At 44.4% G+C, this 12388-nt stretch overlaps 1 protein-coding gene across 1 annotated transcript; it reads right to left on the bottom strand.

Moving 5' to 3' along the window:
* Nucleotides 1-3455: 3455 nt before the first annotated feature.
* On the bottom strand, nucleotides 3456-5297 carry LOC109792422 (uncharacterized). The gene is made up of 2 exons (XM_083073506.1): nucleotides 4747-5297; nucleotides 3456-4590 (listed from the first exon to the last, which is right to left on the bottom strand). Exons 1-2 carry the CDS (start codon nucleotides 5295-5297, stop codon nucleotides 3456-3458), a joined length of 1686 nt encoding a protein of 561 aa, XP_082929632.1.
* Between the last annotated feature and the right edge of the window lie 7091 nt (nucleotides 5298-12388).

Here is a 12388-nt window from a genome sequence, read left to right as displayed (position 1 = left end):
GAGCTCGCTTATTATTTTAGTTTTGAAAATGTATTGGATTATTAGAACGACTTGTTCTCAAACTGAGACCTTGTCGATCCTATCCAATTTATTTATTAAAACGTCTCACCAATCCATATTAATCCCAAGCGGGACCCTCCATGGATTAGTGGTTTTCGTAAAAGGAGGGTTCGTGGAGTCGCCACCAATATTTTACTCAAAACATTGGAAAAAGGGATAAGGCAATTGATTTTATAAATCAACTTTGGCCATTACAACCAGAGTTGGGTAAGGGAGTCGGTTACGCGTGGGGAAGGTGTTAGCACCCCACAGCGCCCCTTTCGGGTTCCCTATGACAGATTATTTTCTAAAATAACAGCGTAAAATTACTAAATTACCCCTATTTATTCTAAGCAATTATAAATTAACTATCTACATGATGACAGTTTAAATATGCACACAGAAAGCAGTAAAAGGAAGGATTTAAGAAGAAACCTCTTGAAGCGTGCTTTTATATATTGAGTAAAACTGGGAAGCTTTTTGGCGTTCCCTCGCTCTACAAGCTCGCTCGCTCCTTCTAAAAACTTTTAACTATGGAAATCCGGAGGATTTCCCTTCGACTAGGTTCGATCCTCAAGCAAAATGGCTCGGGGCTCAAGAACTTCGTCGGATCAACTCTCCGAGTGATTTCTAGGGCAGAACACTGCTCAAAAACCCCAGAATACTCAAGGAGAGGGTTAAAACTATGTGAAAAAGTGTGGAATGACGTCCAATTGACGTCATATTTATAGGGAATAGGCGCAATACGGCCTACAGAAGCAATACGGCCGTATTGAAATTTTTGAACTTCAATACGGTCGTATTGAGTTCAATACGGCCGTATTGAAATTCAGAAATTTCAATGCGCCCGTATTGAGTTCACTGCGGCTGTATTGAAGCTTCAATACGGCCGTATTGATTTCAGTACGGCCGTATTGAAGTTTCAGAAACTTCAATACACCGTATTGAGTTCACTGCGGCCATATTGAAGCTTCAATACGGCCGTATTAAGTTCAGTACGGCCGTATTGGGCTTCATTCCCTCCACTTCCTTATTTTGGGCTATTCTAAGACCTCTAGACCTACAGAGAACCCTCCTAGGGCCTTCCAGGAGTCCTTCTGGCTGATCTTCCTTCAGTCTTCGAGAGTCTTCAAGCTTTATTTCCGACCCGGACAATTTTAGGGGTCTACAGTGAATTGCATTCCATTATCCGATACCAACACCTGCGAGATACCGTATCGACATATGACGTTCTTCCATAAGAAAGTTCTTACCTTTTCGGTTGAGATGGTTGCTACTGGTTCTGCTTCTATCCATTTTGCTAAAATAATCCACCGCCACGATCAAGAACTTTAATTGCGTACAGCCATCGGAAAAGGACCTAAAATGTCAATCCCCCACTTGTTGAAAGGCCATGGAGATATGAGTGAGTGAAGTCTTTCGGCAGGTGAATGATGTTGGACTGCGTTTCTTTGGCATTCATCGCATTTGTAGACCCAATTGACACAATCTTTTCGTAGAGTCGGCCATAAGTAACATGCTCGGGTAACGTTGTACACAAGAGATCGGCCTTCGATATGGCTTCCACACATCCCTCCATGAATCTATTCCATTACTCGTTGGGCCTGCGATGCCGTTAAGCACCATAACAGAGGGGCACTGAATGCTTTTTGGTATAGTATCCCCGACAAAATCAAGAACCTCGTCGACTCCCCTACAATTAGCGATGCATCATGTTTATCTTCAGGCAACTATCCTTGTGTTAGGTACAGGATGTAAGGTGTCATCCAAGATTCTTCCTCTTCTTCGATAACCAGGACCTCGACATAAGACCCATTGATGCTTGGTTGGGACATGACTTCTTGGATGATCGAACGTGTGGCGCCTGGTCTCTTCGTGCTTGCTAGTTTTGAGAGGAGGTCGGCTCGTGAATTCTGCTCCCTAGGGACATGGTTCAGTGAGAACTTGGTCAAGTCGGCCGACATGACCTTCACTTTTTCTAGATACTTAGCTATTTGGGGATCCTTTTCCTGGAAAGTTCCTGCCACTTGCCCCGTCACAAGTTGTGAGTCACTCCTAGCTGACAGACTTGTTGCACCCATTTCCTTTTCCTGAGTCATCCCTGCCAACAATGCTTCATACTCTGCCTGATTATTGCTCGCCTGAAACTCAAATTGTAGCGACTATTCTAAGAGTATGCCTCCGGGACCTTCGAGGACGATCCCGGCCCCACTACCGCCCAAGTTCGAGGCTTCATCGATAGACAGGATCCATTCACTTTCTCTAGAATAATCCTCTTCGGTAGGTGAGGTCAATTCTACTAAGAAGTCGGCCAATGCTTGAACTTTGATGGGTCCCGTCGGCTCATATCTGATCACGAATTCCAATAACTCGATTGAACACTTCATCATCCTTCCAGCCAGGTCAGGCTTTTACAAAACCTGCCTGATCGGGTAGTCTGTCTAGATTATTATTTCATAGCTTTGAAAATAGTGCCCGAGCTTTCTCGTTGTTACCAATATGGTGTATGCCAAGTTCTCGATCTTCTGGTAGCGAACCTCCGCTCCTTGCAACACCCTATTGACAAAATAAGGGTAACGGCGGTGAGGTAAGGGTCTTCTTGAGTTCTCCAAATGCCCTTTCACACTTGTCTGTCCATGAAAAGCGATCGTTCTTCCTTAAACATTGGAATAAGGGTAACGATTTATCTGCCACTTTTGAAAGAAACCGAGAAAGGGAAGCCATCCTCCCCGCAAACTACTGGACCTCTTTTACTGTCGTCGGGCTTCTCATATTGATTATCGCGGAGCACTTATCAGGATTCGCTTCAATACCACGATGAGTCAATAAGAAACCAAGAAATTTCCCTGCTTGGACGCCTAACGAGCACTTTGCAGGATTTAACTTGAGCTGGTAACACGCCAGAGTGTCGAACGATTCTTGTAGGTCATAGAAATGCCGAGCAACACTAGCCGACTTGACCACCATGTCGTCTACGTATGCCTCCACATTTCTTCCTAGCTAATCTGCCAAAACCTTGTCCATAAGCCTCTGGTACGTCGCCCCGCGTTCTTCAACCTGAAAGGCATGACCTTGTAACAGTAGGTGGCTTGATCGGCTATGAACGCCGTTTTGTCCTCATTGGCGGGATACATCCTGATCTGGTTATAACCCAAGTATGCGTCCATGAAGCTTGACAACTCATACCCCGACGCATTGTCGACTAGGCAATCTATGTTGGGCAGCGGGTATGAGTCTTTTGGACAAGCTTTATTTAGGTTAGTGAAGTCTGTGCATATCCTCCAGTTTCCATTGCTCTTTCGTACCATTACCATGTTTGCTAGCCACATCGAGTATTGGATTTCCTGAATGTGATCGGCCGCCATCAACTTCCTCATCTCCTCAGCTATAGCTTTCCTTTTATCATCTCCAAATTTTCACCTTTTTTGAATCATAGGCTTCGCCTTGGGGTCAACCATGAGGTGGTGACATAGGAAATCTGGATCAATACCTGGCATGTCACTGGCACTCCACGCAAAGGCTGATATGTTGCTTTTCAACACGGTCACCAACCCCTCCTCATCTCCTTTAGCTAAAGACACACCGATCTTCACGGTTTTTCCTTCAGCCAGGCTAACTTCCTTCACGTCCTCCACCGGGGCTGGTCGGGAATCGAAGTGAATCATCCTCGAATCTAACTCAATGGATTGGATGCCCCGATCAACCTGTGTCACATATAGGTGTCTTCTCACCCTCAAGCTGTCCTCGTAACATTTCCTTGCGACTTCTACACAGAGGACTCCGACCTTTCCACTGGGTAGAAGATACTTCAACTTCAAGTGGGGTGTGGAGACGACCGCGCCTAACTTATTCAACGTGGGTCGTCCGACTAGTATGCTGTAAGATGACTGGGCGTTCACCACCAGGTATCGGACAGTGATAGTCTTCATGTGGTCTCCCTGCCCAAAGGTGGTCTCCATGTCGGCGTACCCCTTGGCCGTCACCTGATCACCTGCAAAACCAACCAAAGTACCTGCATATGGCATAAGGCGATCAGTCGAAATTTTCATCCCAATAAATGCCTCCCAGAACATGATGTCCACCGAGCTACCCTGATCTACCAACATGCGTTTCACATTATAGCCCATGATGATCGCAGAAATGACTATAGGGTTGTCCTCATGGGGAGACACCCCTTCAAAGTCGGCGTTCAAAAATATGATGGCTGGCAGAGTTGGTCTCGCCCACTCCGAGACTGATAACACCGAGCGGGAGTATCTCTTCCGCGTCACTGACGTCGGGCCCCCTCCAGCAAATCCCCCCGCTATGGTGTTAAAATCTCCATGGATGGCCTGTTGATGAGTCTCCGAAATTTTTTCTAGAAGATCTCTAGGAGGAGACCTCCCTTTGTGTCTTCCTCCTTTCGTATCCTCCCCTTCATGTCTACGTTGTCTATTAGACGGGCGTTCATCATGCTTTCTTGCTACAAACTTCTTCAAATGACCCTCCTTGATAAGGCGCTCAATTTGCCTACCGAGAATGAAACAATTCTCCGCAGTGTGCCCATGGGTCCTATGAAACTCACACCAGTCAGTTTTGAAAGGACCCAATTGATGATCAGTCACTGCCGGGAACTCAAAAGGTGACGTGTTGTTGACGTCATGGAGTATCTGCCTCCTAGGGACATTGAGTGGGGTGAATTTTTCTTGTTCTTTGTTTCATGCCCACTCGCCTCTCCCCCGACCACCATAGTTTGCCTGCCTACGATTTCCCTCCTTCGCATTATAGTGATCACGTCGCTTATTCCAATCCAAGCGTACCCGGAGGTGCTTATTGTCCTCCTTGTTGCTGCCCCCTGCTTCTCGGCTTTCAGCCGCCCTCTTATTGATTTGTCCTTCCTCCGTCTTGATGTGACTTAGGGCAAAAGCTCTCACCTCGGACATCGTTTGACAATTTGTTGTCTCCAGCGCGATGTCAAAAGTTCCAGATCTCAGACCCTTCTGGAATGCGATGACCGCCATCCTTTCATCCAAGGATGTTATCCTCAAGGCGACCTCATTGAACCTTTGTAGAAAGTCCTTCAACGACTCCTCATGTTGTTGTTTGAGATCGAACAAGTCTGATGTGATCAGCGGTTTTTTCTTGTTAGCTGTGAATTGTGCCATGAAGAGCCGATTGAAAACATCAAAGTTAGTGATTGATCGGTCAGGGAGACCACTAAACCAATCAAGTGCTGCCTTTTTGAGCGTACCCATGAACAGCTTGCAGCGAATTTCCATGCTCCCTCCACAAATCAGCGTTTGAGCTCGAAAATCCGTCAAGTGCTAACCGGGATCCTAAGTTCCATCAAAAGGTTCAACTTGGGGAACCCGATGATCCCTCGGGATAGTCTCGGCCTCTATAGCTTTCGAGAATCGTTAGAAGTCCCTAGGGACTTCCATCATGACATCTTCCACCACCATCCTGGTGCTGGCCATTATCATGGCCTGCATTTCATCCGCTCGCCTCCTCTCTCTCCCTGGATCGTGCATTCTCCTCCCTCAAACCATTGATCAATGCCATAATCTCTTCCATGGTAGGGTGTTGTGAGTCGCTATTTGATGTGCCGCCTCTCGCCATAGTAAACTGCAGGTTCTTCTGTATTACTTGGGGCATAGGAAAAGTTTCACCGTAGCCCCACGGTGGGCGCCAAAATGTTTCGGCCAAAGGGTGGACTAGGGTTTCTTCCTAGGTCAAGCCTCAAAGATAGAGCAGTTATACACCTAGACTTCACCATGGGGAGGATCCTATCCTTAACATTAGAGAGTCTAGTCCTTTTAGTTTAGACAATCTTTTTAGCATTTTTAGTGGAACTCCTTTTAGGATGCCCTTTCCATTTATATCATATACTTTTGCCTCTAATGCTTAATGTTATGTTTTTGTTGGTCATGATGCCCACCATGAAGAACCTCTTGATTTGAGGTCTAATCCTTTTCAAGAGGGAGGGAATGGTGGAATAACACTAAGGCCAAGAAGATCAAGAGGTGATATATTGAAGGAGGCAAGAGGAATAGGTTAGTTTTGAAAATCATAGGAGGAGTGAGCCTACTTTTGGGCCTTATCTCCTAAGCGTTATTAGCATAGAATTTATCTTTTATGCCTATTTTGCCTTTGTCTTTAATTTTCCCATTTTTACCCTTGTATTTTGGGTATCTTAAACATAGAATTTATTTTACTTGTATTTCTCATTTTACCCTTGTATTTTGGGGTATTTTAGTCATAGGATTTATTTTCACTTGTATTTCTCATTTTACCCTTGTATTATGGGGTGCCTTAGATTATAGGATTTTATTTTTGGACTAGGGTATTTTATTTAGGTGAGAAAATAGGTCTGGACGTATTTTTGGTGAGCATTGGATTTATTTTTGGACTTGACAAGGCTTAAGCCCAAGTGGAAGGCACCTAGGTTGCATGGTTTTATCATGCACCTAGTTGTAGCTTAGCCAAAACCAAAGATTCCGTCCTTGGCCACCAAGTAGCATCTAGGGTTAATTTGGGTTTCATTTGAAGTGCATTTGGCATTGCATTTTCGGCCATACACTCCCAAATTCAACCCTAAATTCTCCTTCCCCTATAAATATACCCTAATCCATGCACCTTGTAAATACTTTGGAATTTATGATATTAAGAGAGCTTTTGAGCCTTAATATTCTTTCCTTAGTCCCCTTAGTCATTTCGGCCAACTATCCTTCTCATCTTCATCGTGAGTGTTCTCATCTTTAGGAGTGGCCTTCATCCATCAATAAAGTGAGCCAAAACCCTAAAGTACCACCTTAGCATTTCATCTAACACTTAGCCTCCATAAACACCATTCGCCCATCTCCATCACCAAGGCTAGAAACCTTGAGTTCCATGATACAATGAGTCTAGTCTTCCCTCTTTGATGCTCTTAACTCAATCCATGCAAGGAGGGTTGCCATCAGCTTGTATTGATTTTGAGGGTCCAATAACCTTTTCTGAGCTTGTACTAGTTTTGAGGATCCAACAACATTTTTTGAGCTTGTACTAGATTTCAGGGTCTATAAACCTTATTTGAGATTGTATTGGTTTTGAGGGTCCAGTAACCTTTTCCAAGCTTGTGCTGGTTTTGAGTGTTCACCAACCTTTTTTGAGCTTGTACTAGTTTTGAGGGTCCAGTAACCCTTTTTGAGCTTATACTAATTTTGAGGGTCTAGCAACCTTTTCCAAGCTTGTACTGGTTTTGAGGGTCTAGTAACCTTTTCCAAGCTTGTACTAGTTTTAAGGGTCCAACAACCTTTTTCGAGCTTGTACTAGTTTTGAGGGTCCAACAACCTTTTTTGAGCTTGATGTTGAGTATTTTTGTGTGGCCTCTCTAGGCCTACAAAGGTGAGTATTTTTGCGCGGCCTCTCCAAGCTTACAAAGGTGATTATTTTTGTGCGGCCTCTTCAAGCCTACAAAGGTGAGTATTTTTGCTCGGTCTCTCTAAGCCAATGATGCCCTCGTTTGTTTGCTTGACTTATAATGGAGACTGCCTTAAGAATGACATGTAGAAGGTTCTTGATGTGCCCTTATACTAGTGGGCAAAGGAGTGGATGGATGAAAGGGATTTAGGTGTTGATGATCGAGTGTGGATTGTTGTGGTGACGACGTGGATTTGCTTAACCTTGTTGAATTGTCTAATATGATCATCGTTGTGAGGGGGCCCTACCCCTTGCTTGTAGATGGATCCCCGGGTTGAGGATTTCCTAGCATTCTTTTATTATTATTTTTAGCTTCGACACTTTTTGTTGAAGCTTTGCCTTTTTTTGTTTTGTCTTTTGTTGTGATCATTGGTGGAGGGATCCCTTCCCATGATGATGTTATTCGTTGAATCTTTATTGATAAGTATTATTTGGAAGCCACTCCTGGCTTTGGTAGGAAGCCATTCTTGGTCTTGGCATTCTCTTGGATCATCCTTCATTTGGTTGAGGAGTAAGGCATGATGGCCTCTTCATGCTTCTAGGCTTGCTTGTTTGGTCGATTCCATTCTATTCTACTGTTGACGTGTCTTTACTTGGTGGGCACATAGAATCACTTGGGATTGCCTTTCTTAGGCGAGGCTTTTGACACGGCTTCAGCTCTTGCTTGGCTGTTGAGCTTTTACAAGTATTTTGTCTTGATGACTCCCTCTGACCCATGTCGCCACCCGCCGAAACGGACCTTGGCATTCGCGACGATGGTCGGACTCTTTTTAATGTTTGGAAAAATGGTGGATTGTTAGAACGACTTATTCTCAAACTGAGACCTCATCGAACTAACAATTTTATTGAATGATTCACCAATCCATGTTAATCCCAAGCGGGACCCTCCATGGATTAGTGGTTTTCGCAAAAAGAAGGGTTCTTGGAGTCGCCACCAATGTTTTACTCAAAACATTGGAAAAAGGGATAAGGCAATTGATTTTCGCAAATCAACCTTGGCCATTACAACCAGAGTTGGGTAAGGGAGTCGGTTACGTGAGGGGAAGGTGTTAGCACCCCACAACGCCCCTTTCGGGTTCCCTATGACGGATTATTTCATAAATAACAGTGTAAAATTACTAAATTACCCCTATTTATTATAAACGGTTATGAATAAGATATCTACATGATGAATAAATTAAACATGCGATGCAACAATCAGAAAGCAGTAAAAGGAAGGATTTTGAAGAAGAAACCTTTGAAGCGTGCTTTTATATATTCAAATGTTAGGAGGCTTTTTGGCGCTCCCTCCCACTACACGCTCGCTCGCTCCTTCCCTAAAAATTAATCTTTACTATGGAAATCAAAAAGATTTCCCTTCGACTAGTTCGAATTCTCAAGCTAAATGCTCAGAACTCAAGAACTTCGTCGGATCGGCTCTCGGAGAGAATTCTAGGGCAGAACACTGCTCAAAAACCCCAGAATACTCAAGAAGAGAGTCCAAGAAGGGTGGAAAAGTCTGGAATGACGTCCTATATATAGGAGTGAGGCGCAGTACGGCCTCTGACATCAATACGGCCCGTACTGAAGATTTGAACTACAGTACGGCCGTATGGAATTCAGTACGGCCGTACTGAAGTTTTTACGGCCGTATTGGTTTCAGTACGGCCGTACTGAAGTTCAAAAACTTCAGTATGGCCGTATTGGGTTCAGTACGGCCGTATTGTAGTTCAAATTGTTCAGTACGGCCGTACTGAACTTCTAGGAGGCCGTATTGGGCTTCAATCCTTCCACATCTTTATTTTAAGCTACTCTAAGACTTCTAAACCTTCCGGCTGACTTTCCTTTGGTCTTCGAGAGTCTTCGAGTCTTATTTCCGACCCGGACAATTTTAGGGGTCTACAGCTGCCCCCCCTTTACTTAGTCAAACGGCTTTTTGGTGTACCGGTTGACAAGTAAAGGAGTTGACCCAATTGTCCGGGGAGTAGGCCATCCTTCTGACTTGTAGTGTCTTCCGGTGGAAAATTGTTGAGTAGCCTCTCCAGGTTGAGTATTAGTCGTCGCCTCTCCAGGCTCATGCATACCTCCGTGTTTGTGACGACGGGGGTAGCGTGAGTACTGCCTCTCCAGGCTTAGCTTCGCTCGACGCCCGAGCCAGAAGCTGCATACCTCCGTGTTTGTGACGACGGGGTAGCGTGAGTACCGCCTCTCCAGGCTTAGCTTCGCTCGACGCCCGAGCCAGAAGCTGCATACCTCCGTGTTTGTGACGACGGTGGCAGTGTGAGTTTGCCCTCTCCAGGGTTAGCTTCGCTCGACGCCCGAGCCAGAAGCTGCATACCTCCGTGTTTGTGACGACGGTGGCAGTGTGAGTTTGCCCTCTCCAGGGTTAGCTTCGCTCGACGCCCGAGCCAGAAGCTGCATACCTCCGTGTTTGTGACGACGGTGGCAGTGTGAGTTTGCCCTCTCCAGGGATTTGTGATGATTTTGTCTCCACAGTCCACGATGCTGCTTCAACGATTATTTTTGATTTTTGTGCCACTGAGGGCTGGATAACGCAGGGATCCGTCTTGGGGATGTGCAGTTACTCATAGGTTCTTGTGTCCCAACTTTCCATTGCGTAGTTGGTGCCCACTGGGGAATTTCTGATTCCTTGGGGATGCAGACACAAAGATGCTCTTTCTGATGTGAGTGGTGCCTTATGATTGGCTGACGTCCTTTCGACGTTGGTGGAGTATCCCGGTTATCCTTATTCGGGTGACTCTTTTTGATTTTCTGGTTTTATTGCCTCTGCGTAGGCTGTTATCCACTGGGGGATTCTGTCGTATGATTTTGTCTCCACAGTCCACGATGCTGCTTCGACGGTTGTTTTTTTTTATTTTGATGCCGCTGAGGGCTGGATAACGCAGGGATCCGTCTAGGGGATGTGCAGTTACTCATAGGTTCTTGTGTCCCAACTTTCCATTGTGTAGTTGGTGCCCATTGGGAAATTCTGTTTCCGTGGGGATGCAGACACAAAGATGCTCTTCCTGAGGTGAGCGATGCCTTATGATTGGCTGACGTCCTTTCGACGTTGGTGGAGTATCCCGGTTATCCTTATTCGGGTGACTCTTTTTTATTTTCTGATTTTTGTTGCCTCTGTGTAGGCTATTATCCGCTGAGGGATTCTGTCGTATTGATTTTGACTGGCCTCTTCTGTTAGGCGGATTATCTTGACGTTCGGTATGTGGTTGAATACCAAATTCCGCTTGGGGAATGGGTATTGATCTTTTTGGATTTTCTCTGAAAGAATGCCTCTGAGTAGGCGAATGGGGATTTGAGGACTTTATGTATCCCAGAGTATTATTTAGAAAGCCTCTGCAGGCTTAGCTTCACTCGTCGCTTGAGTTGGAAAGCTATCTTCCACTGAGGAAGTTTGAGTCCTTTGACTCGGATTTTGAGTTTGGATGATCATTGCTTCCATTGGGGAATCTTACTGATCATGCTTTGATAGCTTTCACTGGGGATTCGGCCCAAGAGTGCAAGCTGCGAAGTCTCTGGGGAGTATTATTTCAACAAGCCTCTCCAGGCTCAGTTATTCTGTACAATTGGGGAGTATTATTTCGGCAAGCCTCTCCAGGCTCAGTTATTCTGTACGATGAGGGAGTATTATTTCGGCAAGCCTCTCCAGGCTCAGTTATTCTGTATGATGAGGGAGTATTATTTCGGCAAGCCTCTCCAGGCTCAGTTATTCTGTATGATGACGGAGTATTATTTCGGCAAGCCTCTCCAGGCTCAGTTATTCTGTACAATTTGTTGATTTTCTGTTCAGCCCAAGAATGCAAGCTGAGATGTTTCTTGGGGAGTATTATTTCGGCAAGCCTCTCCAGGCTCAGTTATTCTGTATGATGCGGGAGTATTATTTCGGCAAGCCTCTCCAGGCTCAATTATTCTGTATATTTGTTGGATTTTCTGAATTTTGCCTTTTTTCATTGATTTCGGCTTTTTCTGTATTTTTGCTTTTTTTGTTGATTTTTGGCTTTTTCTGTACGGAAGGATCTCAAACACACTCACAGATGAAGTATGCAGAGGAATGAAGATGTTGTGATGAATGAGAATGGGCCAATACGGGCCGTATTGAATTCAATACGCCCGTATTGGTGTGGACGTTATGGCCAATGCTGCCGTATTCATTTCGGTACGCCCGTATTGAGTTGAAAACTTGTTCATAACCCTGATTTTAGTACGGGTGTACTGAACATGGTACGGGCGCATTGTTTTTTCTGAAGTTTATATTTTTTGTTTTTTTTTGTTTTTTTGTTTTTTTGTTTTTTTGTTTTTTTTTTGTTTGTTTTTTCAATAAACAGAGAATAAGTGATCTTCCAGTACACCTATCATCTGTATGCATGTATGCGGTATGATGCACCTAATTCTATTTGATTCATTTTTCAAAAGAATTAACCGATGCGTTTCTCTGTTTGAATTTTTCCATTCCTCTAGACGGGCTGTGCGCTGCCAATTTACATAACCGAGGAATGATGCGTGTTATATCGAGATGGGCGTCATCAACCCAGTGATTCTTCCCTTCCTTTAGAAGACATGTCAACCCTCCTATTGACCACTATATCTCCATGTTTCCACTAGATTATTCTAAAATCGTTTGGGACAAGAGAGAAAAGAAAGGAAAGATATTTTTTGTTCAGAAGTTTGTGTTTTAGAGGGGATTATTTTTTTTGAAAATGGTTTTTGTAAGAATGGTTGGCCAAGGTAGGCTTATGTGTTTAGGCTTGTTTGATTAAACACTTATGAAGTTAAGAAAGTCTTGTTATTTGATGTTGTGATTTGACAACTTAGATAGCTTTCCTTTGAACCTTTCTTTTTGAATTCGGCTCATGGTACCATCATGGATTTCTTTTGTTTTTTGATTGTCCTTATTTTTGCCTAAAACACCCTT

This window comes from Cajanus cajan, chromosome 4 (genome assembly GCF_000230855.2).
Source record: "Cajanus cajan strain Asha chromosome 4, NIPB_CcT2T_4, whole genome shotgun sequence".
NCBI classification, from domain to species: Eukaryota; Viridiplantae; Streptophyta; class Magnoliopsida; order Fabales; family Fabaceae; genus Cajanus; species Cajanus cajan.
Note: the sequence above shows the minus strand (reverse complement) of the source record. Positions and strands in the feature narration are given on the sequence as shown.